At 36.7% G+C, this 27,806-nt stretch overlaps 1 protein-coding gene and 1 pseudogene across 8 annotated transcripts; both read right to left on the bottom strand.

The window, feature by feature from the left end:
• On the bottom strand, positions 1 to 471 carry LOC132523810 (protein archease-like; annotated as a pseudogene).
• On the bottom strand, positions 143 to 27,806 carry ZNF484 (zinc finger protein 484). Of its 8 annotated transcripts, none has more exons than XM_060155489.1 (6): positions 27,608 to 27,789; positions 17,615 to 17,659; positions 15,414 to 15,463; positions 9,701 to 9,827; positions 9,330 to 9,425; positions 143 to 2,885 (listed from the first exon to the last, which is right to left on the bottom strand). In XM_060155489.1, exons 1-6 carry the CDS (start codon positions 27,642 to 27,644, stop codon positions 559 to 561), a joined length of 2,682 nt encoding a protein of 893 aa, XP_060011472.1. In that variant the 5' UTR covers positions 27,645 to 27,789; the 3' UTR covers positions 143 to 558. The 8 variants fall into 8 exon arrangements, with proteins under 8 accessions (XP_060011472.1, XP_060011478.1, XP_060011480.1 ...); XM_060155495.1 differs by having other exon boundaries at positions 27,690 to 27,717; XM_060155497.1 differs by lacking the exon at positions 9,701 to 9,827 and adding an exon at positions 9,577 to 9,643 and having other exon boundaries at positions 15,362 to 15,463; positions 27,624 to 27,696.

The raw sequence follows: 27,806 nt of genomic DNA, 5'->3' as shown, positions 1-27,806 counted from the left end.
TCAAATTGTTAATTTTAAATTTACGAATCCAAATTTCCACACACTAGTAAACATTATAAACAATAAATAATACTGACTTCCCAAAGGAAAAAATGTAGAGTCCTTCTTTGTGCGTTTAATGTCAATTTTCACAAAAACGTCTAGCTTTTCTTCATTATAGACCTGAATTGTCTATACTGTTGCCTTGATTTCAGTGTCCTTAGGGTGCTTGGACAATGAAAATTTTTCTTAGAACACTGTTCCTTAAGAAATTCCTTTGGTCAATATTGAATATTTTTGCTATGCAGGGCATGAAAAACTCAACAGCCCTGATTTATAAAGCTCCTTATCCAAAATGTGAAACAAGAAAGATTGCCAAGTTATCTCCTTCCAAATGTACTATTATTTGCAGGGGCTTGACAATCCCAAGTAACCAAGCATGGCCATTAAGCACTGCTTAAACACTTTCTCCAGAGTGTCTCCCCATATGTATAAAACTGGACGTCAGCTATGAGATCCAGATATTCATACTTCTGACTAGATAAAGTAACTTTGGTTACCTCTTGCTTCTTAGTCAAGCTATAGCTCCTCAAAACTTTTATCCCCACACCATGATTGTGGCACTGAGCATTCTACTTCCCCAGTATCAGATTTCTGATGTATACTGAGTTGTACTTTCCAGTTGAAGGCTTTCCTAAAGTCACTACATTTATAGGGTTTCTGTTTAGTATGAATTTTCTGGTGTTTAATAAGATTTGATCTGATGGTGAAGGCCTTTCCACATTCAGCACACATATATGGTTTCTCTCCTGTGTGAATTCGATGGTGTTCAAGGAGTTGTGTCTTCTTAATAAAGGCCTTCCCACAGTCACTGCATTCATAGGGCTTCTCTCCAGTATGAATTCTCCGATGTCGATTTAAGTGTGACTTCTGGATGAAGGACTTCCCACATTCAGTACAAATATAAGGTTTCTCTCCTGTATGAATTCTCTGATGCATAATTAGTGTTGATTTTCTTGCAAAGGCTTTCCCACATTCACTGCACTCATAATGTCTTTCTCCAGTATGAGACTGCTGATGTATATGGAGGCCTGATTTCCGAGTGAAAGCTTTTCCACAGTCATTACATTTATAGGGTTTCTCACCAGTATGAATTTTCTGGTGTGTAAAGAGATTTGATCTGTCAGTAAAAGCCTTTCCACATTCAGCACATCTGTAGGGTTTCTCTCCTGTGTGAATTTGCTGATGTACATGAAGCTGTGACTTCTTCGTGAAGGATTTCCCACAATCACTGCATTCGTAAGGTTTCTCTCCAGTATGAATTCTCTCATGTGTAATAAAATGTGACTTATGGAAGAAGGCCTTCCCACATTCAGTGCAAACATAGGGTTTTTCTCCTTTATGAATTCTCTGGTGCATACTCAGTGTTGACTTCTGAATAAATGCTTTCCCACATTCACTGCATTCATAATGTCTCTCTCCAGTATGACATTTCTGATGTATCCTGAGCCGTGACTTCCAGGTGAATGATTTTCCACAGTCACTGCATTTATAGGGTTTCTCTCCAGTATGAATTTTTTGGTGTTTAATGAGATTTGACCTGTCAGTAAAGGCCTTCTCACATTCAGTACATATATAGGGTCTCTCACCAGTATGAATTTTCTGGTGTATAATGAGATTTGTCTTGTGGGTGAAGACCTTCCCACATTCTGAACATATAAAGGGATTCTCCCCTGTGTGAATTCGCTGGTGCACATGGAGCTGTGACTTCTTTATAAAGGACTTCCCACAGTCACTGCATTCATAAGGTTTCTCTCCAGTATGAATTCTCTCATGTGTAATAAAATGTGACTTCCGGATAAAGGCTTTCCCACATTCAGTACATACATAGGGTTTTTCTCCTGTATGAATTTTCTGATGCATACTTAGTGTTGATTTCCTTGTGAAAGCTTTTCCACATTCAGTACATTCAAAGTGTTTCTCACCAGTATGAACTTTCTTATGTATATTGAGGTTTGAATTCTGAGAGACATTTTTCCCACATTCATTATAATTATAGGGTTTTTTCCCTCCAGGATGAATTCTCTGGTGTCTGAACAGATCTGACTTCTGGATAAAGGCTTTTCCATGTGGACTGAATTTACAATCAGTCTCCTCAGTGTGAGGAGTTTTCTCATGGTTTGAGTTGAGGGAAAAGTCCTTCCCATATTCAGTGCATATATAAGGTTTCTCTCTTGTATAAACCTGAGGTACAGCAAATTGGGACTTCCGAGTGAAGACTGTTTCACATTTGCTGCACTCATGATGTTTCTCTTCAGTATAAATCCTTTGATGTGCAAAAAGGTGTGACTTATGGGTGGAAAGTTTTACACAATCAGAAAATAAATAGAGGTTCTCCCCATGCAATTTTTGATGTTGAATGAGAGTTTGCTTATGACTCAGAAGTTTCTTACACTGATTATATCCACAAGCATTCATTTCTGTATGAGAATTCATATGAGTAAAGATATTACCATATCCAATAATCTTATCAAAATTTTCTGTTACATTGTTTCTATTATAATTACATAGGCTTACAATAGGCTTCAAACTCTTTTGAAATGAGTCACAGTTATGGAGTCTTTTTCTTGAAGGAACACGGTATGTGTTTACACGAAACATTTTCCTAATGTCTTTATTATATTCACAGTCTCTCTCATTAGCTAGTGTATCCTTGTTGATGAAGGCAACATGACTTAAATGTTTGTTCTGGTTTTCCTCACATCTCCCTGTCTGTTCATCATCTTGCCACAATTCTTCTAAAATGGAATACAGGTCATCTCTTGTGAAGAGATTAATTCTCTCAAACTGGATTGAAACTTCTTCAGACATTCCCTGTTGTGACGTTTCAAAACCAATACCCTGATCTAAAAAATAAAATAAAATAAAACACACAAAGAACAGTTAGCAGAACACAGAAGGGATGATACATAGAGTGGATACACGGTGAACACAGAGAAATGGAAGAGATTTATATAAACATAATACTAAATATAGATAAATATATAAAATATGAATAAATATATGTGTAGTAATCTCTTTATATATAATAATATGCAATAATAAAATAAGTATTTACATTACATTTGCTGTCTGATAAACAATAGCATTTAGATTTGCCAGGCATTTTTCTAACTCATTTAAACATCATCACAACCTTTTGATATTGGTGTTATTATTATCCCTATTTTAAAGATGAGGAAACTGAGCCACAGAAGAGTTAAGTAGTGTGTCCAAATCAAATGTTTAGTAATTGGGGAAGATGAGATTCAAACTGAAGTACATCAGTTCTGTGCATGTAGCAGAACTACACAGTAAGGGGTCAGAAAAACAAAGTGACAAACTAAGTGGCTAAAAAGAAGTGTTTCTGAGTCTAGCTTCTTACTATCCTTCATCTATAAATCTTAATCTCCCTGCTTTCTCTTTTCCCTATTAACCACTGTGCCCTAAATACCAACTTATTTATGTTTAGAAAACTATTGTAGCCTCAGTCATCCTGAATTAGCTTTACCATTACAAACAATAAATGTATGTATATGATTCAATTCTTTATGTCCTGTTTGGGGTGCACATACATGCATCTAATAGGAAGAATATAACAGCAAAAAGGGCCAACTCTGAAGCAGAGACTGAAAGTTGTCCATCTGTCCCCTTCCTTCAACAGTATTAAGCTTGTAGCCAAGCATGTGTCTGCCTCAAAACAATAGGTCTAAAAACAACAAAAAAACAATAGGTCTGTGCAGCCTCATTTGTCATTAGGTAAAGCCAAGTAATTCAGTTATCACCAATCAAATGGGAGTAAAAATTATATTTGTTGTAATCAGGCCAAGGTCTTAAGGAAGTGGGTGTGTCTCCCAAAACCATCTCCTCTTCCCATTGGCTATCTTGCAGCTGGCAATGCCCAAGGCAGAGATCAGAAAACTACAGCCTCAGGCTAAATCCAGGCCTCTACCCAAAAGCTAAGAAAAGATTTTACAGTTTTGAATGGTTGAAAAAACAAAAGAAGAGTAATACTTCATGGTACATGAAAACTATATACAATTCAAATTTCCATGTCCATAAAGTTGTTATTGGAACACAACCACATCCATTCATTGATGTATTGTCTATAGATGCTTTGGGGCTTCAAAACAAAATTGAGTAATTATGACAGCAATCACATGCCTCACAAAGCCTAAAATATTTACTTCTGGGTCTTTACAGAAAATATTTGCCGACCCCTGCTCTAGGAGGTGATGGTGCAATGACTTTCTAGAAACTCTGTCCCTAAATAGTCATTGGAAGCAGAGTGGCCTGGCAGACCTGGACCACTCACTTTGGAACTGTCATGTGATGGGTCAATGTTTATATTCTCTAAGTCACTGTTTCTTGGGGGTCTCTCAGTGACAGGGGCTTAGTTTTACTCCAATATACCATTCTTGCCCAGAATAAGAATCACTAATATTCCAAATCCTGGAATAGTGTGTAAGACAAGACTCTCAGTAAATATTTAAGTAAAAATTAGATTATTCTTGAATATAGACACAGTCTAACCTCATATCCATTTCATTCTATCTCTAAGGCCTTGTAATGTCCCCAAACACATTCTTTATTTTTTATATTACATTTTTACTCACACACATTAATGGCTTTCATTAATCCTGAGGACCTCTAATACTGATTTCTAAACATGGATTTTCATCTTTTGCAACCTTTCACTTTCCTTAGCTTATAAACCCATTGCTACACCTGACAACATTTACATTATTACCAACAATGTTCAATGTAAAAAGTTTACTCCTGTGGTAAAAAGTTTATCCATAATTCCTCTGTCACACATTGAATTACTCATTCAATAAAATACAGAGTCATAATTCAGGCCAATAAAATGAATGTATGCAAGCTATCTTTCCACCAGTCACTAAGATCTATTTTATTACTGAATCCAAACATATATTCTTTTCCTTTTCCCCATTAAGCTTCCTTTTTCTGGTCCTCTGTTCCTATTCAAAATTCATTTTCTTCGTGGATCATTTAGGGTTCTATGCTCTGAAAATGAATCTCAAATCTCAGCACAACTCTAGGAAGACTCTCTTTTCTTTTAATTTAAAACCAAACACAGATATTTCTGAGCCTTTCATACTCATATTTAATCGGCATAGATTTGCACAATAACAAATGCTTAATGCTCAAAGCCTGAAATTTTAAACATTTCTTGCAGTTATCTTCCCTTTCTAATTACAATTATTGGCCCTTTGAATTACTCCTAGCAGAAAAATTTTCAAATCCCTCTGAAATAACACAAAATAACCTCCTCTGCCTATCACATAAATTAAAGAAGTTAATTTCACTAACTATTCTCTAAGGAAACATTTTAAAAAAGAGGTAAAAGACTCAGTTATCACACAAATTAATGTTGTTTTCTCTGAATTTCTGGGGGTTGGAGAATTAGAAAAGGGAAAAGCAATGTATGCTGTAATAGTTAGGTCCAATTCAAGGAGTAAGTGAAACCTGAGAGCAAAGCATAAGTATGTGGATTATCTGAATAGGCAGATAAGCCAGAAAATAAAGGGTCAGACGCAGGGGTATCATTAAAGAAAGTGTTAAAACAAAGTAAACATGATTATGGAAACTAAACAGAGATAAATGTGAATTGCAAATATGAGGCATGTTCTTCCTTTAGTTTATAAACCCATTGAGAGAGGAATTTGTCAAATGTTAGATAATATTTTGTACCATATAGCTATGACAAGATAAGCAGAATATTTTAATCAGCATCTAAGAAAAAAAGTTAAAAAAAAAAAAGGAACAGTACATCCAAATAGGGTTAGAATAATCCAGGCATAAGTAAATACAGACATGGTTTTGGTGATATCACTGGAAAGTAAAAGGAGGAGGGCATCTAACTGATATTTTATAAAAGAGAAAAATTAGTAGAAAGCATAAAGAATTATTTGAGACGATGAGTCACAGGGAAAAGCAAAAAGCACAATAAAATATGACAAAATTTTGAAAGGTGTACCATCTGCTGTTAGCATGCTGCACTGTAACTGCTCTTCCTCCACACAAGCAGCCACCTGATGGGCCCTTATATGTGTAAGGTATCAGTTGTTCCCCTGAAAGGCTTATGCCAGAATTGAGACACATGATTCAATCTGAGACACACAGATAGGTCTAGGCCACTTTAACGAAGGCATTGTCCTTTACATATGTCCCATAATGCCAATAACTTCCAACTTCAATTGGTTAAAAATATGACAGAGCATTATAATTTATTTATATTGTTTAAAATCTTATAAACCCTGCTAAGGTCTGTGTGTACATTACATGTATTTAAACTCTGTGTTATTTGTTTTTGCTTCTTTCACATAACATTTCATAGTACATTTCTGTATATTAGTACTTCCTATACTTATAATTTTTTTTTTATAGTTATGGTAGTTTTTCCTCTGTTTGGACCATTTGGGATGTTTAGTTTATCCTCATACATAGTGTAGCCATAAAAATCTTTGTGTCAACTTCTTGACTTTTCTTTTGCTTACTTCCTTGGAGTATGTCCCCAAAGTAGAATTTCCAGGGCAGGAAGAATGTTCAGTTTAATATCACTTATTATATGTTTCCAGAGTTCTTTCCAGAAAGATTTGGCTAAACTTACAGAGCTTTCAGCATTGTACCTGGTTTCTCAATGTACCTGCCATCATTGTTTTAACTGTTATTTGTTTTTTGATGTTTTTATGTTTGTCATTTTTATTTCAATTTCACTTATTGCTAATCAGCCTACAAAATATACATATAAATGTGATTATTTACTCTGATTCTTATTTCCACTTATTAATTATACTCTGAGAGAATAAATATATCCTCACCCACCCACAGAGAAAAAAAAAATATGACAGAGACTTGTGGGACTCAGCAAATGTAGCATAAAGTAACACAGCTCAAAGTGTATACTCACCAGAGAGCAGTAAAGCCACAGAACAAGAGAAGAAAGACCCCCTGGTGGTGGTCATCGCCTAAAGATCCTGTTTACTACATACCAACTGTTAAGTCACCTGCGGAGGAGGAATGGACTCCCACCCCAAATTTGGTTCAAATCTCAAGAGTGATGATTTGACACACATACCAATAAGGTGTGAAAAGGTTCATTACTCACACAATGAGGCTTTTAAAGGGAGCGCTCCCAAGCAGGTCCAAAAGTGACTTAAGAGAGCAAGAAAAGGAAACTTGCTTGGGTTTTTTATGGTGGTTGGGATATGGGGCTAAGCTGACTGATAGAGTGCAACTTCCCACTAGTACCAAGGGAGAGAGCACCTAGACTTTCTTGTAAGTTTGCCCAGATGTGCGGCAGAAGGTGAAGAGACAGTGGTGAAGTTTAGAAGGTGTCAGCAGTCAAATACCAAAAATGAAGTCAGAATCTACTACAAGGTACATGATAAGATGTTCAAAATATTTTGTTATTAGAGAAACACAAATTAAAACAATAGTTAGAAATTAAAATCCATCAGATTAGCCACATTATGTGAAATTATTAAAAATATGGGCAGAGATGTGGAGAAACTGATGCCCTTGTATGTTCAGGGGATTGCAGACTAATACATCCAATCTAGAAAACAACATGTTTATACTTAGTTAAATAAAGTATTAGTATACTCAGTAATAAAACAATCCCACTACTCTTCCTCAAGAAATTCTCATTTCCGATAAGAATAGTTCATGAAGAAATTTATTACAGTACTAGTTGTAGTAGCTAGAAAGCTGGACAAGTAAATATGGTATATATACACACTATGAAATGTATGCGTCAATTAGAAGAAATGAACTAGAAAAACACATTGTAACATGAACCAATTTAGTTCTGAGAGAAAAAAATAAGAAACTGAGTAGGACATACAGCACAGTACCATTTCTATAAATTAAAATGACCAAGAATTTAAATTTTATAAATACCCCACAAATACAAGGATAGATTGCAAACATATCAAATATAATAGAGCAGTTGCCTCTGGGAAGAATAAAAACAAACAGGGAGTGAGGATTAAAAGGGATAAGTAAAGAAATAAAATAAAATTTTTTTTAAATTGTAAAATAGGGAATTCCCTGGCCGTCCAGTGGTTAGGACTCTGAGCTTCCACTGCAGGGGGGCACGGTTCGATCCTGGTCAGAGAACTAAGATCCTGCATGCTGCAGGGTGTGGCAAAAAAAAAGAAAAAAGTTATGAAAGAAATAAAATAAGAAGGGGAGCTTAAACAGAGTGATGAATATATTGACTACAAACTGAGGACTGCGGTTTACTCGATTTCCTGCACACAAGGTACAGAAACTTTTTCTAAAATATCAAAATTAATAAATTAATCAGAAAGACCTAGTGAGTGTTGTGTTACACTAGCCAGGTAGGAAGAAAATGTCAGGAAGCATAATTACTAATATCACATACAATAAAAAACTGTCCCCAATTGTAGGTAATGGTACCCTCAAAGTCAACAGTTGGAGGAGAGGCATGGGAGAAGATATAATAAGGCCATCTCTAGGTGACAATTCTGAAGCACTAAGGGAAAAGAAAAACAATGAAAAGAAATCAGCAGGAGTGTGACCCACAGTAATTTTTTTAAAAAGCAACTCTATGAGCCCCTGAATGTGTAAGAAAATGATTTAAGACCTTGATGGAGGTAAAAAGAATAAAAAAATGCTATAAAAAGGGAGGAAAAGCAAAAAGGCAGTATCTTAAATCCAACATACCAGTAGTTGTAGCACATCCCTCCTAAAAAGTCAAGCAAAGTGGGATGAAGAGAGTGGCATGGACATATATACACTAGCAAATGTAAAACAGATAGCTAGTGGGAAGCAGCCACATAGCACAGGAAGATCAGCTCAGTGCTTTGTGACCACCTAGAGGGGTGGAATAGGGAGGGTGGGAGGAAGACGAAGAGGGAGGAGATATGGGGATATATGTATATGTATAGCTGATTCACTTTGTTATAAAGCAGAAACTAACACACCATTGTAAAGCAATTATACTCCAATAAAGATGCTTTTTAAATTAATTAATTAATTTAATTAAATAGACAACCAGCAAGGACTTACTGAATAGCACAGGGAACTCTGCTAAAAAAAAAAAAAAAAAGTCAAGCAACAAAGACACTGATATTGGAAGGGGCCTGAAGTGGGGATGGCATTTAGATGTCCAAGGGGCCAATATCAACTCTATCCATGCAGTTCCAAAAGTTCAGAATGTTGAGAAACATCATAACAATAGCACTTCAAAGTTGTCAGCCTCTGCCAGTACAACTGCAGTTCGATTGTGCTATCTCTTATGCTTTTTGTTCCCTACTCACCTAGATAGCTCTGGCTTGAGATTTCACCATCCAACATACATGGCTGTTCTCCCCACTCCAAGTTGAAAATGACTTCTGGTTTGGGAACTTGACACCCTAATAACAGGAAATGATAAAATACTTGATTTCAGAGGTCATACAATGAAATATTCCATTTACTTTCCAGAAAAGTTCATGGGGAACAGAAGTATATTCATAATATTGTTAAGAACACAGGACAAAAAATAAGGACAAAACTATTACATACTTCAGATGTCCTGCAGTCTTTAAAAGTCCCACATACCTCAGAAATCTCACAGATTTCAGAAATTCCACTGAGAAAGAAAATACACTCAATTAGGTACAGCCTTACCCAGCAGAGCTGTGCTTACCCACTGAGATCAAGTTGAAATAGTTTTCCAGCATTACATCCCTGTATAGACTTTTCTGAGCAAGGTCCAACTGTTGCCACTCCTCCCTGCTGAAGTCTACAGTTACATCCTTGAAAGACACTGATCCCTGGAAAAACACATGCTTATTCAATGTAAAGGATCAGGATTGCAGGACAGGAACAAGATATTTAGAAACTTATTTTTAATAATTTTTAACATGATATGACATATAAGATTCCGACTAAATACCTAAATTTTACATTATTATTTCAAGGAAAAAATAAATATTAAAAGTATCATGCCATTCTTTCTATGGTTCTGATAATATTCTGGAGTTGTATTTTGTTTTGTTTTTATCTGTGTGCTGGTTACAAAAGAATAAGCTGTGAAAACTCATCAATCTGCATACATGATTTGTGCATTCTTTTCTATGTATGCCATATTTCATTAACACTTCACTTAGAATATATCTTCTGCTTTTCACTTTGCACTCATCAATCTACTAAGTCAATTCTTTCTTTAAAAAAGATGAATAAAATAGGCTTCTTTTTCCAATAAACTGTGTGGTATTGGTATAAGTATAGATGATAGAATTCAATGGAATGTAACGAAGAATCCAGAAATAAACCCTCATATTTAGGGTAAACTGATAATTCAACACAGGTGTCAAAACAATTTAAAAGGGGAAAAATAGTCTTTTCAACAAATGGTGCTAGGACAAGTGGACATCCACATGCAAAAAAATGAGGTTGGACTCCTACCTCATGCCATATTAAAAAAATAAACTCAAAATGGATCAAAAGACCTAAATGTTCTTAAGTTTTAGCTAAGAAGGGTATATCTTTGTGACATTGGATTTGGCAATGATTTCTTTTTTTTTTTAATAGATCTTTATTGGAGACTAATTGCTTCACAATACTGTATTAGTTTCTGTTGTAGTTTCTGTTGTACAACAAAGTGAATCAGCTATATGTATACATATATCCCCATATCCCCTTCCTCTTGAGCCTCCCTCCCACCCTCCCTATCCCACCCCTCTAGGTCATCACAAAGCACCCAGCTGACCTCCCTGTGCTATGCTGCTACTTCCCACTAGATAACTATTTTACATTTGGTAGCATATATATGTCAATGCTTAGATATAAAATCAAAAGCACAAGCAACCAAAGAAAAAAATAGATAAATTGGACTTTATCAAAATTAAAAACTTTGTGTTTAAAAGGATACCATCAAGAAAGTGAAAATACAGGGAGAATTCTCTGGTGGTCCAGTGGTTAGGTCACTGCACTTCCACTGCAGGGGGCATGGGTTTGATCTCTGGTTGGGGAACTGAGATCTCACATGCCCTGTGGCGCAGCCAAAACAAACAAATATATAAAAGGTGTACTTTTAAAAAAAGAGAGTGAAAAGACAACCCAAAGACTGAGAGAAAATGTTTGCAATTATATATCTGATAAGGTACTTGTGTATAGAATAATAAAGAACTCTTACAACTCAATAAAAAGATAAATGATCCAATTAAAAATGGATCAAGAATCTGAATATACATAACTCCAAAGAAGATATACAAATGGCCAAAAAAGCACATGAGAGAGTCTCAATATCTTTAGTCATAAGGGATATTGAAATTCAAATCAAAGAGATACCCCTTCAAATTCACTAAGATGATTATAATTTAAAAAATGCTGTTTGTGCCTATTTGTATTTTTATTATTTTGTAGCAAAATAATAAATGACATTAAAATTTTCATTCTGACATTTAAAAAACTACTTATATCATTAGTCATTAGTCATCAGAAAAATGCACCCATTAGGATGGCTATAATGAATAAAAAAAAAGACACATAATAACAAGTGTTAGTGAGGAAGTGGAGAAACTGGAACCCTCATACAGTAAAGGTGGGAATGTAAAATGGTGCAGTCACTTTGTAAAACAGTCTGATACTTCCTCAAAAGGAATAATATGACCCAACGGTTCCACTTCTAGGTACATATCCAATAGAAATAAAAACACTTATCCACATGAAACTTGTATAGGAATGTTCATAGTAGCATTATTCTTAATAGTCAAAAATAAAACCAATGCAACGTCTGCCAACTAATGATGAATTTTAAAATGTGGTATATCCATACAAGAGATTATTCAGCCATAACAAGAAATGAAGTACTGATTTATGCTACAATATGGATGAATCTTGAAAATACTATGCTAAGTGAAAAAAGCCAGTCACAAAAGACCACATATTATATGATTCTATTTATATGAGATGTCCAGAACAGGCAAACCTATTGAGACAGAAAGAAGACTACTGGTTGCCCAGGGCTAGGGGGGAATGGAAGGATGTTGGGGGGGGGGTGTGACAGCTAAAAGGTATGAGTTGGAGTAGGGAGGGAAAGAAAGAAAATGTTCTAAAACTGTGAAAAAGGGTGCACAACTCCATGAATATACTAAAACCCACTGAATGCACACTTTAAATGGGCAATATATATGGTATGTGAAGGAGACCAGAACTCAAACACATGGCCAATCTTCCTCTCAGGACATCTGTCAAATTCTAGGGTTGTATGGGCAGAAGACTAAAAACTTAAGCAGAATAACCTCTGAAAAGCAAAGCAAAATTTTAGTAGTCTGGTAAGAAGACAGAGTTGGCATCTGTAAGGAGGAGGGTCCACAGAAGACAAACCAGGCTCTCAGCTGAAAATCTTAGATGGCCAGAGTGAACCAAAGGTAGACTATTATTAGGGCTTAAACTCAGCCTTGATTCAACATAACACTGTGCCTGACTGGATAAAGATGTTCATCTTCTACTCTATCTGCTCAGGGAAAGATGAATCCACTATTGAGAAAGATATCATAATCTAGATCTTCTACAATGCTTTATACATGTTTTGATACAATAAAAGAAATCCTATGCCTATCAGAAAACAGGGCCAAATATCCAAAACCAGAGGAAAAAAATTCAAAAGAAACAGTCCTACAGCACTTTGGAGTTAGAAGAAAAGATGGAGAATTTCATTAGAGAAAATGGGACTTATAATAAAGATATCAAATGAAAACAGAAAAATTCAGTGTCTAAAATTAAGAACTGAGAGAGGTTTAATAGCAGAATACAGAATTACTGAAATGGAAGACAAGCAAACAGAAAATATACAAACCAGACCACAGAGGTTTTTTTTAATAAAATAAACACAAGTGCATGTGACGTATCACATGTACAACACAGTGAAAAGGAATAACATATTGTAGTCTGAGAAGATAAAGAGGGAGAATATGAGGCAGAAGCAAAATTTGAAAAAGTAATGGTGAATGACAGCAACTCAAAGATTCATGAAGTTTCTCAATCCCACTTTACAATACTGTAAATACTGACTATGCAAAAACAGTAACAGTAATATCTTGTGAAGTTTAAAATATGTGTAGAATTTAAATGCAGCAAATGGAATTAAGGGGTTTTAGTATCTACTGAGAAGGGGGCAAGGGAATAATGAGTTAAAAATGGATATTGTAATATCTAGGGAAACAAATGAAAGAATGTATAACAAGCAAGTTAACAAAATTAAAATTTTGACTAATCTAAAAGAAAGTCAAGAAAGGAATGTAAAAATAATATTAAACAGACAGTTCAAACATAAAACTAATAAAACTGGATATAGGACTTCCCTGGTGACATAGTGATTAAGAATCTGCCTGCCAATACAGGGGACACGGGTTCGAGCCTTGGTCCAGGAAGATCCCACATACTGCGGAGCAACTAAGCCCTCACACTACAACTACTGAGCCCGCATGCCACAACTACTGAAGCCCGTGTGCCTAGAGCCCATGCTCCCCAACAAAGAAGCCACCACAATGAGAAGCCCGGGTACCACAACAAAGAGTAGCTCCCGCTCGCCACAACTAGAGAGAGCCCGTGCCCGGCAACAAAGACCCAACGCAGCCAAAATAATTAATTAATTAATTTAAAAAGAAATAAAGAAATAAAGAAAAAAAAACCTGGATATAAATTCAAGTATATCAGTAATTGCATTAAATATAAATAAATTAAACAATCAAATTAACAGCAAAGATTGAGACTTCCAGTTCAAAAAAAAAAAAAAGTTAAATGCATTCCACCCTATTCATCCTGCTAAATACCTAGGTTTTTTTCTAAAAACCTAGAAATATATACAAGCATCTTTCCACACCCTTGACTTTCTCTCAAGAGCATACTTTCCTACAGTGAAACTAATTTTAGCATCTTTTGGAATCTTGATAGCCCCCAAATTTCCCAAAACATCAAATCTAGTTCCTTTTTGCTCAACAGTTCTTCCTTCAATCTGTCTCTTAACATTCATATTTTACTATAAGCAAGAAGAAGAAACCAGGCTAGATCTTCAACCTTTTGCTTGAAAATCTCCTCTGAGAAAAATACAAGTTCATCATTGACAAATCTGCTTTTCACATAACTACAGGACAAAATTCAGCTAAGCTTTCTGCCACTGTATAACAGAGATGTCCTTTTCCTCTAGTTTCCAGTAACATGTTCCTCATTTCCTTCTGAGTCTTCGGCAGCGGCACCATTAACACCCATATTTCTATCAATAGTCTGTTTATAATAATTGAAATATTCTCTAAAACAATATAGCTTTTTTCCTAGTGTGCTCCTCACTTCATTCTGAGTCCTCTAGCAGAGTTAACATTCATATTTCTATTATCAATCTGTTCGAGGAAATCTAGGCTCTTGCTATTATACTCTTCAAAATTTTTACAGTTTCTATTACCAAATTCCGAAGCCATTTGACATTTTTGGGTATTTGTTACAGCATCATTCCACTTCCAGGTACCAAAATCTGTAATGGTTTCCTATTGCTGCTGCAACAAATTGCCACAAACTTAAAACACAAATTTATTATCTTACAGTTCTGGAGGTCAGAAGTTGAAAATAGGTCTTACTGGGCTAAAATCAGTGTGTTGGATGCACTCCTTCTGGAGGCTATAAGGAAGAATCCATTTCCTTGTCTTATATGACTTCTAAGAGGCTCGTGGTCCCTTCCTCTATCTTCAAAGCCAGCAGAGTAGCATCTTCAAATCTCCCCTTGACTCTGACCCTTCTGCCTCCCTCTTTCACTTATAAGGAACTGTGATTACACTGGGCCCTCCCAGATAACCCAGAATAATCACCCCATCTCAAAATCCTTAACTTAATCACATCTTCAAAGTCCCTATTGTCATGTGAAGTAACATATTCACGGGTTTCAGGAATCAGGATGTGGATACCTTTGGGGGTTATTATTCTGCCTATCACACCCAGTAAGAAAAGATGGGATAGTAAAAGTAAAAAGAGTGGCTTAAAATTTCTGAGTAAAAATGACTTACAATCTAGAATTAGCTATGAAATTACTGAGGGTAAAATAAAAATATTTCCAGACATGCAAGGTCTCAAAAAATTTACTTTCCACACAATACTTTCTAGAGAGCTACTGGATAATATTCTCTAAAAATGAAAGCATAAATCAGGAAACAGCCAGAAAACAAGAGCTCCAATACTTGAGAGACATGAAAGGAATTCCTAGTATCATGCCAAAGGGAGACCCCCAAGTCAGTAGATGAGTATCAAATAGAGAGCAACTTCAAGCAGGTCAAAGACTCTAAGGGAAGCTTCTTTCAACAGCTGAAATAAATACCTATATTCTGGAGCCAAATTGCTTGGGTTTTACTTCTGGCTTCACCACTTACTAGCAGTGTGACCCAGGGCAAGTTACTTCTCTGTGGATCTGTTTCCTTCTCTGTAAAATGAGGATAATGATTATAGATACCTCAAAGGGGTTATGATTAAATCAGTTAATAGAGAATGTTTATAGTGCCTAGCATATAGTAAGCCTATATTAATGTTTGTGATTACTGTTATTATCTAATATATTTTAACATATTGAGAAGATATTTATATACCTGGGAAGAATGTGAAGTTGAATTAGTGATCCAAATATGTAAAATGAAACATGATTAAACCAAACAATAATAAATTCCAGGTAAAACAAAAAATAGTGCATAAAAGGTAAAATAAATGGTTCAGCTGTGAATATAATTAAAATAATCATATTAATAAATACAGCCTATTGATTTACCCAAAATTATGATATACCTATATTAGAAGGAGGGGAAGAAGAAATGTTCGTATAAGTGTTGAAGCCTTAAGTGTCTGAAAGAGAGTTAAATTCCTATTTTCCATTGTGCTAAGTCAGTAGAAACTGCCTAAAACTGAAAACCAAAAGGTACCAATATAAACATGTTATTTAGACATGGGAACATAAATACTAAAAAAATTAGTTCAATTGAGTTCAGAGTGATGTGATTACCTTTAAGAAGCTGCAATTTGAGGGATAAGAGAGCAGCTAACAGGTGGTTTGTTTTTTTTTAAATGAAGCTTCAAAAAACTATTTGATTGAGTAAACATATCTATAACCTTAATAATATTCAAAATTAAATATTTACTTTTAAAAGTTAAAATGCAAAGAACAAACATGTAAAAAAATTGAAAAAAAAAAGACCATGCTTAATATATAAATAACTCCTCCTTTAAAAAAAAAAAATCAATGAACTGACTTCAACCCCTGGAAGAACAGAGTAGACGCACTTGTCCCTATTCACCCACTAAGTACCTCTAGTAACCATAGACATTATCCATAAAGCAAACATAAGAAGACTGAAAGCTTAAAGAAAAAAAAGCAAACTGTCTAGGGACCTCAGGAACCAAGGAACTACACAGCATGAGTTTCCTGAAGTCTATTGACTCATACAGCCCTGAGCAAGTACTAGAAAAGCCTACAACCCAGAAATACCAACAAAGGCACAACAAAAAAACTCACAGAAAAGTCTGCTCTCTCTAGCTAAAAGACCAGGAAAGGGGCAATCTAGAAACAGAAAACGTTTAGGCAAAACATGCTCCAGCCAAACATAATAAATAAACAGAAAACTCTGGGCCTGATCCCATGCCCATCAGCAAAGACCCAGTGGGTAGCTTAGATTCCCACTCTTACCTGGTTGAACAGAGGGGCCCCATCACACTCCAATGGAGTGGTATGGAAAAAGAAAAAAGCCAAGTGGAGTTTTGGGACTTTCATCCATGCATAGTAGTAATGAAAGAAAAAAATAGAACAATATCCCTCCTAAACATGATACAAAAATCCTTAAAAAATATACTAGCAAATACAGATATATAAAAAGAAGTATGTCATGACCAACTGGAAATTATTCAGAGGTTGCAAGCCTGCTCAATATGTGAAAATCAATCAAGGTAATCTACGGCAGCAATAAGCTAAAAAGGAAAATCACCTGACCATGTCAACTGATGCAGAAAAAGCAACTGACAAAACTCAGCATCCATTCACTCAAAACTTTGCCTCACAAGGTGGTCCTTGCACCAGCAGCACTAACATCCTGTGGGAATCCCAGTCCTATTAAATCAGAATCTGAAGTCATGTGCCAGTGTGAAACGCACTGCTTTGTAAGTCACTATAGAAAACCTGTTAGTGAACTTCTAACAGGGTTGTTAAAGACACTGTCCTATCTCCATTCATCTGAAGATCTATCAAAAATTTTCTCAAACATCAAAAACCAGGAAATAGTTACTATAGATGAAATAAATTACTTTTCAACAATATAAACCATGTATTTCACTTCCATCATTGCTATGTCTTTCAGGAAGATCAGAGACAATTTTACAGTTCAAAGTTCATAACTGTGTGAAGCCACACAACTCACATATACCTATAATCCAAGCTTGACTTGGAGTTGATAATCTCTTCTTTACTTTCTCTGATCTTAGTTTTCATTTATTTATACTTACACATTTACTATATGGGTTAATAGATGCCTCCTAAAATCCACTAAAAAATAAAGAAAGCAACAAATAAATACATGAACAAATAAGAACTCACCAGGGACTTGGTCATTTCTGGTTCTTCTGGGAAAGGGGCAGAGATCTGAAAAAACAGATTGATAGAGGGACCGATGAGAGAAGGAAGTGTGTCAATGGCACACATGGACATATACATCATTTAGTGTCCATGCAACTGACCCAAAAACTTACTCCTAGAATTACATTATAAAAAAATCATCCTGTGTTGCACAAAGATTTAAATCCAGGAGTTTTACCACAGCTAATACCAAAAAAAAAAGTTTAGAAACATCTTGATAACAATAATTGTGGACAGCTTTAAATACTTTATAGGGCATAATATAGACATAATGTCATGTAAAATTAAACTACTGTAGAAAAATGTGTTAAAATGCTAAGTAAAAATATGTACCAAACAGTATGAGTCCATTTTCATTGAATAATATGTGTGTACATACACACATACATGAATGAATTCATGCACATAGAGAAAATTATCTGGAAGGAACTATATGTTAACAGATATAATATTTGGGTGATGGTAAAATTATAAGTAATTTGAATGTTTATATTTTTCTTATTTGCTAGTAAAAAGCAAAGTAACTTTTTAATGATTTTGCTCTGAGCTTCTGTGACCAGCCCCTCACAAGTAGTGAGAACATCCATAAGTAAGACCAAAAAAAGGGCGACTGCTAGCTTTTTCACTGTTCTTTGCTTACAGTTCTTTTTGGGGGGGCCACACCCCGCGGCTTGCGGGATCTTAGCTACCAGAACAGGAATTGAACCAGGACCCAGCAGTGAAAGTGCTGAGTCCTAACCACTGAGCCACCAGGGAATTCCCACTTCCCATTCTTAAAAGGGAACTGTCAATGGAAACTTTGTCTTAACTACAACATAGTAAGTGGATTTGGTTCTAGTTAATAAACCTTAAGACCTAAGTCACCTACTAACTGAAGCCACTGTTTTCTAATTTTTTTTGTGTGTGTGTGGTACGCGGGCCTCTCACTGTTGTGGCCTCTCCCGTTGCGGAGCACAGGCTCCGGACACGCAGGCTCAGCCGCTCCGGGCCCAGCCGTTCTGCTACATGTGGGATCTTCCCGGACCGGGGCACGAACCCATGTCCCCTACATCGGCAGGCGGACTCTCAACCACTGCGCCACCAGGGAAGCCCCTCTAATTTTTTTATTGAGTTTTCTAACATAAAGAGTTGAATTATTAGTACAAGAAATACACATATACCTTCCATCTAGTTTCAACAATTAGTATTTTGCCATATTTGTTTAATCTTTCTACATACACATATAGTTACATGTAAATGCATACATATATATGAGTATACTAGTGTATATAGGGTTTTTTTGGCTGAACCATTTGAAAGTTGCAGATGTCATGACACTTCATGCCTAAATTCATAACATCAATCTCCTAAAAGATTATTATCATGCCTGAGAAAATTATTAGCAATTCTATAACACTTTAATATTCAGCTCATATTCAAAATTCCCAATGACACCAGAAAAACCTTTTCTTGCTGTTTTGTTGAAAGCATGTTCCAATCGAGACTCATACATTGGGGACTGTGTCCCTTTTACCCTAGACCTATCCTCCCCATTATCTTTTTATGATGGACTTTTAACATTTTTGCTTCTAACATACACTTTCTAATATAAACAACATTTTGGTTACTTCTTTGCTAATTTTTTTGTGTGGTATAACTTATGTAAAGTACATTAATATTAAGTATACATCACTTTCCCCTATTTTTCACATCTGCCATCCAGATCAAGAGAGAGAACATTTCTAGCACCTTTGGAAAGTATTAGGGAATCAAACCATTATTTTTGAAACTTGTCAAAAAGCAAAAGATTCAGTCAAGCATAACCAAACACTTCATGAAGGAATTTCTTTTTCTGCTTATATACTTATTCCAGCTACAAGTTGCCAACTAAAAATTGGCACTTGCCATCTGCCTCTACAAGGGTTAAGTCACTAGCCACTGCAGCTGCTGACCTTCAACACATCCTGAAAGGAGTTCAGGGTGGAGATCAGGAATGAGGCACTTGATGCTCTGGCAAAAACTGGCAGAACAGCCCTGCAGATAGTAAGATATTTTCAGGAGAATATTTTATGAGCCCAAATTCTTGCATCTCCTCATATCTAGAAAGGCATTAAAATCATTAACAGAGACATCTGCTCCTTGTGACTAGCAGCAACCTTCGCAGGACTAGCAGCAAGACTTTGCCAAAATGTGTGCTTGACTGTACGTACCACCCCCTTCACCTGAATCATATATAATACTGACCCTCCCCGCTAGCTCTCAGAGCAGTTTCTCAGAGCTATATAAAACAGTCTCCTGGGCTATAGTCCTCATTTTGCCCCAAATAAGACAACTCTCAACTCTCACATTATGCATTTTTATAAGTCAACAAAGTAAAAGAATGGTAGAAATAGAAATGTCCATTTTGCACACATAATGAAATATGGATCTAAGAAACAATCATCAATGGCTGCTCACATCACAAAACAGATAACCAGACATTATGTGCCTCCTGATCAAGTATATCACATGAGAAGTAGTCTTGCTCCCCAAAAGACAAAAACAAAAAAAGGAATCTGAATCTGATCAAGCCTCTAAATCTTACCAATCCAATCCACATAAAATGATACTTTAAAATGTATTGTAATTTTTTAAGGTGTGATAATATCACTGTGGCTATTTTTATTAAAGGAATTTTACATATTGAAATATTTATGGATAAAATGACAAAATCTTTGAGATTTGCTTCAAAATAATCCAGCAGAAGAAAAGAAATATTGGAGGAAGGGATAGACGACAAATGACTGGGCATGAGTTGATAATTGTGAAAATTGATGGGTAATTGCGGCACGAGGGCTTCTCTCTAGTTGTGGCGTGGGGTTTTTCTCTTCTCTAGTTTTGGCACACGGGCTCCAGAGCGCATGGGCTCTGTAGTTTGTGGCACATGGGCTCTCTAGTTGAGGCGTACAAGCTCAGTAGCTGTGGTGCACAGGCTTAGTTGACCCGTGGCATGTGGGATCCTAGTTCCCTGACCAGGGATTGAACCCACATCCCCTGCATTGGAAGGCGAATTCTTTACCACTGGACCACCAGGGAAGTCCCCTAAATGAAGCTTCTTTATACTAGTTTCTCTACATTTGTATTTTTTAAATTTTCATAGGAAAAGTTTAAAAAGTCATTTTTTAGATAACATCAGCTGAAAAAAATGCACAACCTAAAAGGTGAAAATTATGTTTTATTCGGCGGAATTGCTGAGAACTTAAGCCCAGGAGGCAGCCTCTCAGATAGCTCTGAGAGACTGTTCCAAAAAGGTAAGGGAGGAGCCAGGATATATAGGAGTTTTTACAAAAAAAAAAAAAAATTAGGTAGCTGGAACATGAAAAGATTACTGTTAAAGAAAATCCACTATAATAGTCTATATGGGAAAAGAATCTAAAAAAAAGTGGATATATGCATAAGTATAACTGATTCACTTTGCTGTACACCTGAAACTAACACAACATTGTAAATCAACTATATCCAATAAAAATTTTTAAAAAAGAAAAGAAAAAGAAAATCCAGACATCTCAAGTTAATGAATTTAGCAGTTCTCTATGTATGGGAAGATTCGAGAGTCTGGGCTCATTAAATCATGGCTTTGATATGCACCTTAAATATCTAGGGCCAGTATCCTGGGTTTTTTCCATACTGAATCCACTCAGGGTGCACAGTGGGGGCGAGTGCAGTGGCTGATGGATTGTTGACCACAACTTCCTTTGTTTACTGATACAGCAGATGACAACTTTCTTTGTCCAAAATAATCAGAGAACTCTGACTATAGATTGAATAGCAGATGATATTAAGGAGCTACTGTAACTTTTGTTAGGTGAGTAATGGCCTGGGGGTTATGTGGGAGAAAAAAGTCCACATCAGTTGGATTTGCATGCTAAAGTATTTGTGGGTGAAATGACATGGTATCCAAGATTTGTTTTAAGATATTCTAACTAGAACAAAGCAAGTGAGAAGAGATAGGTGAAACAACACTGGCAAATAGTTGATAATTATTGAGACTGGGTGATGAGGGCATTTGTAGGTTCATTATAACATTTTCTCTACTTTCCTGTATGTTTGAAATTTTCTATAATAAAAACTTAAAAAAATAAATCCTCTCCCACTACAGGGAACAGCCTTTGAGTACATGACATGGGCCATGCATTGTTCACATTGCAAAGGATCATGCTTTGTTTCAGCAAGTCCACCTCTGAGAAGATTCGTGCTTCTGGGCTTCCCCCTCCCCACTCACAGGAACTGTCATATTCCTGCCAAGCCAGGATTTGAACTGGATATGGGATCTATGAGACAAGCTCTTTTTGGCTGGCATGTTCACAATGAGCTTCACCTCTGTTTCCTTAGAACTCCAGTCTTCCCAGGAGCCCTAAGTTGAGTGAGGGTCCAAAGACTGCCAGTGATTATCGGGCCAAGTTGGGCTGGAGTCTGAAAAAATGATCCTGAAGGTTCAACTAAGTGGTCTGACCTCAGGGCTCTGTGGAAACACAAAGGGATCCTGACAGAGAGAGTGCCACTCAGTGACAGCCTCTCAGCTGTCCTCGCAAGAGTGCATCAAACAGTATGGAACAGGGTGGCACAGGGGAAATATATGAGGTGTGGAGCCAAATCAATGTACATTTGAATCCCAGGTCTTCCATCTTCTAGCTGTGACAATCTGAAGAACTTACTTCAGTCTCAGTTTCCTCATCCTTATACTTTTAAGATAAACCAATTTTATAATACTTAAAAAGCACTCAGTCCATGTGTGGCACATACCTGCTTGTTATATATTAATTACTGCTATTATTACAAGATCAGTAATCCACATAGAATGCAATTACTGTATCAAACATTATCTGACTTCACCAGCCCCTCAAGTCATCACCAACCCTGACACTCAATTCCTCACTCCCACTCCTCAATCTGCTTACTACAACTGTCAACTGCTGCACACTGACCTCACCCCAGCAGCCATTACTCACACATGAGAATCACTGGTTCCCTTGTCCTGCTTCCCACAGGCTGCAATTGAGGCAGAAGATAGATGGGTTCCAGGCTAGACATTTACAACCATCCTCTGTTTATATTTCTTGAGGCAAGAAATAGATGGGCTCCAGGTTAGACATTTACAGCCAGCTTCCTGTTTACACTTCCAGATAGAAAGAACACAGGAACAGGGTAAACAGCTGCACTTTGCCTCCAGTGGACACTTTAAGATAACAGTAATGGCAGGGGCAGACAGGAGCTGAGTCCTGCCCAGATAAACGATGAAGAGACCACATATTTCTCATGTTTGAGGTCAAGGAGACCTCCCCAACTACACATGCATAGAAAGGCTCCTCAGGGGTCAAAAAAGGGAGGGGGTGCCACCCCATAATAGGTGGTGTCAACCTTCCCACAGGCTTCTGCCCTGGAATCCATCTTGGCAAAAAGATGTGCATACATGTGAGGGAGGGACCTAGGATAGGTCAGGTGTGGGAAAAGAAGTGAGATAACTGGTTAAAGATAAGCAAAGACCCAGACAAAATGCCTTACATAAATGATTTAACCACCTCTTTACTTCACTCCTCCTCCTTAGGGAGGATGCCCATACTCTCTCTCTCCGGGTGTGTATCTCTGCCTTGCTTCTGTCTTAACTACACAAACTGTTTCTCTATGTCTCTCCCACATGTTGTGCTGTGTCTCTAATAATAAACTTTGTACCTGTGTTTACGGTTTCTGCCTCCTTGAAACATTCGTGCTTTCAAACGGGGCAAGAGCCAGGGAAACTTTGCCCTTGCTGGTCTAGGGGCTAGGATTCTTGGTTTTCAGCCAGGCTACCCAGGTCCAATTCTTGGGCATGGAACTAAGATCTCGCTTCAAGCCACCACTCACTGCTCTCTCCACGAGATCACAATCACTCATTCTACAGTCCCTGATCACAGAACCTCCAACATCTCTATCTCATGGTCCTGGTTCTACATCAATCACGCCCTGAAAAGGAAAAACTCCTCCTGTGTATTTTTCCTCTATTCTCAACACTTCTGGCCACCAAATGTGTGTGTGTGTGTGTGTGTTGTGTGTGTTGGGAGAAGGGGGCCGCAAACCAAGCAATTCTACAACACCAGCTGGGTGTCCTACAATTTAACTCAGTTCTGACACCATCTACTTAAGAGTTAGAACTAGATCACACAGGTTAAGGGCTTAGTCCTACGAGACTGTCCCCACCCCAACTTCAGGTGCCAATCACAAGTTCAGGTTGTTACTTGTGCTCTGACCAACCGGTTATAATCAGAGGTTCCCACGACCTCCTCCTCAGTCTCCATTAATTTGCTAGAGCAGCTCATAGAAGTCAAGAAAATATTTTACTTATTAGATTACCAATTTATTATAAAAGAATATAACTCAGAAACAGCCAGGTAGAATAGAAGAGATGGTTATGGCAAGATACGTCGGAAGCAGTGCATCTCTCTCCCAGAATCTCAACATGTTCAATCCAGAAACTCTCCAAACCCCACACTTCTGGGTTTTTATGGAGGCTTCACAATGTACAAATGATTGATTAAATAACTGGCCATTGGCAACTGATTCAACCTCCAGCCAGAGAGTGGGTTTCAAGTTCTAAAATGCTAATAATTTGCTTGGTTCCCCTGGCAACCAGCCCCCATCCAGCAATTCACTAGGGCCTTTCCAAACATCACTTCAGGTGTGGTTGAAAGGAACGTTTTATAGCAAAAAACCCCCACTAATTTCACCCTAGCCCTTTGATGCTATTTCAAGACACAGGAACAAAAGAAGCCCCTATAGCCCTTATCACTTAGGAAATAATAAAGGTGTTAGGAGCTATGTGCTGGGAACTGTGGATGAAAACCAAAATATATATTTCTTATTATATCACAATACCACATGTACCAATAACTGGCCTCCACACTGTTATCACTACTGTCGACTGAAAAAAAAATGCACAGCCTAAAAGGTGAGGATTATTATTTATTCAGCAGACTCACTGAGGACTTAAGCCAGGATACAGCCCCTCAGATAGCTCTGAGGGACTGTTCCAAAGAGGTAAGGGAGGAGCCAGAATATATATGAGTTTTTGCAAAACAAAACAAAACCAAAACCATCTAATTGGAACATCAAAAGATTACTGTCAATTAAAGAAAATCCAGACATCTCAAGTTAATAAATTTAGCACTTTCCTATATATGGGAGATGCAAGAGTCTGGGCTCACTGAAATCATTCCTTTGACATGCATCTAACTATCTAGGGCCAATATCCTGCTTTTCCCCATTCTGGATTCCCCTCAGGATGCACAGTTGGGGGTGGCTGCAGTGGCTGATGGCTTGATAGCCACACCATACTTTGGTTACTGAAATGGCAGGCAGTGTTCTTTGTCCACACTACCCATAATGCATCTCCATCAGTGATCCCAAGACTCCAATTCCAGACATACCTGCACCTGTGATGGACTCTGAGAAATCACCCAAGGACTCCTACCACTATCCACACCACTCACTAGGCCTGCACCATTAGCCTTTCCAACAAATTTACACACAAACACACACACCAGTTGGAGCTCAATCAGTGAACAAATCTAGGAATATTCTTGAATTTTAAAGGTAAACTTTAAAATCTAAAACACATCTAAATCATGTGTGAAAGAACAGATTATTTACAGAAAAAGAATTAAGAAAATCAAGATGCCCCATCTGCAGTAATGAAAGCTAACTGACATCAGAAGTAGCATCTAAAGGACCACTTCTGTTAGGGTCAAAGACATTTTCAGAAATAAAAGCACTTGAAGAATGTCTCTTATCATTACCTGAGGAAAATACCCACAAAAAGTATTCCAAACAAATGTAAAATAAATCAGATGAGAAACAGCAAGTAGAAAAATTGTTCAGCAATAATTTTTGCAAGAGATATATAATTATTTAAAAAGATGATTATGTGATAAGGAGGCCATTAAACAGAAAATTAATAAAACTATCCTATGACAAAACATTTTTAACTATCTCAGGAAAAAAACAGGAGTTATCTGGGGTGTAGAATGGAAACAATGAACAGAAATTTCATCAATCCAATAAAAGTATGAAAAAGGAAAAGAAAATGAGTTAAAATAAATAGTAAACATTAAAACAGAAGGTATGAAAATCAGGTAAATCATTATTACACTAAACTGAAAAGGTAAAATTATCCTATTGACAAACAAAGACTAGGTTATAGGTTGGATTTGAGAAAACTAAAATGTATCTATTATAAGTAGTTAACCTAAACAATGAGACAAATAGAAATATAAAATAAAGACCTGGGCAAAGATAAATCATCCAAATGAAATGAAAGTGAAAACAAGGATAGCAATATAAATACCAAAGTGAAATTCAAAATTGAAATTGCTTTTTGTTGAAAAGAGGTATCCTGTAATAATAGCATCCAATAAATGAAAAAAAATGATACAAAATGCATTAACCATTAGGTTTATGTGTGTCTCCCCCAAACACACACAAATAAAGCTAGCAAAAAAGCATATAAAACTACAAAGTGAATTATTAGTGAGAGATTATTTTTATATCTTTTTCAGAATATGATGAATCAAGTAGACCAAAAATAGGAAAGAAAAAAACTTGAAAAATACTAACAGGTTATATTTAATATACATTAAGAGAAGTTTGTACCACACAAACAGAAAATATACTTTCTCCTATAGCCATTGAACAAAGTTCAATGTAACTTGTGTAACTTGTTTTCAAGGAAAAGCTTGACAAATTTTTAAAAGTTGAGACTTTGTAGTCTACAGTTTATGACAATATAATAAAATTTAAAATAAACAAAACATATCAACAATTTGGGAATGAAGAAACTCCAATAACTCAGGATCAAAGTGGAACATCAAACTGAACTTACACATTTCAAAGATAAAGATGTATATAAAAGAAACTTTATACCCCTAAACGTATCCAGTATAAAACTGGGAAAATAAGGGAAAGAATGGCAATTTACATAAAATGGAGATAAAAGCGAAACTATCTAAAAATAAAAAGATAAAATTAATATAAAAACAGAAGAGAGTATAAACACAATCGGTACTTCAAAATGACCAATAAAGTAAACCTTGAGATGATTGATAATAAAAAAGGGAAAGAAAAATGATACATAAATATTAGGAATGACACAGTAGCTACTAATCTGGATACGGAAGGGATCAAAAAGTCTCTAGCAAAGTGTACCATGATAACAATAAAGAAAATTTTCACATACAGAGGTATGGGGAATTCATTCTGGCTTATACATGGTTCTGCCTGAACTTGTGTGAACACACACAGCACATCTGCTTTAACCATTAAAGGAAAGAAGTCTGTTTCGAAGATAAAAATAAATAACTCCCTTCCCATGGCATCCCCTTCCTAGACACCAAGGTCCTGCTCTCTCACTTTACATGTACTAAATCTGGTGCTCTTAAAACCTTGAAGGAATATATCCCTGTCATGTTTGATGTATGATTTTTGTTCTGATAAGGTATAAGACTATGCTAAAAATCATGCTTCAACCCAGAGGTTCCTCAGAGCCTTCTGAGACGCTATCTCCTGCGCTACAGTCCTCAGTTTGGCTCAAATAAAACTCTTTTCTACTCCTGCTATGATTATTTATTATTTCCATCGACAACTTTTAAAATATCAGAAATAGAAACAAACCAGTAAGCAGAAAAAAGAGAGGAAATCAATGAAGATCTAGCATCCTTCCCCCTCAGAGCCTTCATTACTCAGGCCCCCACAGTTATCCTCCCCACCCCCCACAGACTCCGGGAATCCGTCCACTGATCCAACATCAAAGATCCCACAGACCCCATCACTCCGCCTGGGAATCCACCATCATAGACCCCATCACTCCCACCCCATGTCTCCGCGGATCCACCATTAAAGACCCCACTATCAATCCGCCGGGAAGCCACCATCAAGACCACACCGACCCCTATTATTCCATCCACTGACCGCTTCCATCACTGACCCGATTGTTCTTCACGGACATCAGAGACACCTCTTCACTCAGCCCTCGGAAACTCCCTGCACTCACCAGCCCCTCACCCACGCTCTTTCAAGACAGTGGTCATTTAATCACTGGAACAACAGCACCCGCTTCCTTTTTCTGGATCTCTCCCTGTCCTTGCGGAATTCCTTAGGCGCCTCCTGG

The sequence above is a fragment of the Lagenorhynchus albirostris genome, chromosome 7 (assembly GCF_949774975.1).
Source record: "Lagenorhynchus albirostris chromosome 7, mLagAlb1.1, whole genome shotgun sequence".
Classification (NCBI taxonomy): Eukaryota; Metazoa; Chordata; class Mammalia; order Artiodactyla; family Delphinidae; genus Lagenorhynchus; species Lagenorhynchus albirostris.
The sequence above is the reverse complement of the archived record's forward strand: the minus strand, read 5'-3'. Positions and strand labels throughout refer to the sequence as shown.

Bases quoted from the DNA above. Each gene is read 5' to 3' on its own strand.
- ZNF484 (XM_060155489.1), bottom strand. From the start codon at position 27,644: ATGTCCGTGAAGAACAATCGGGTCAGTGATGGAAGCG. The intron at 9,426-9,700 runs GTAAGCACAGCT...TCCTGTTATTAG, and splicing joins TTTCAACTTGATCTCAGTGG to GGTGTCAAGTTCCCAAACCA. The intron at 2,886-9,329 runs GTGAGTAGGGAA...TTTATTTTTTAG, and splicing joins CTCAAGCCAGAGCTATCTAG to ATCAGGGTATTGGTTTTGAA.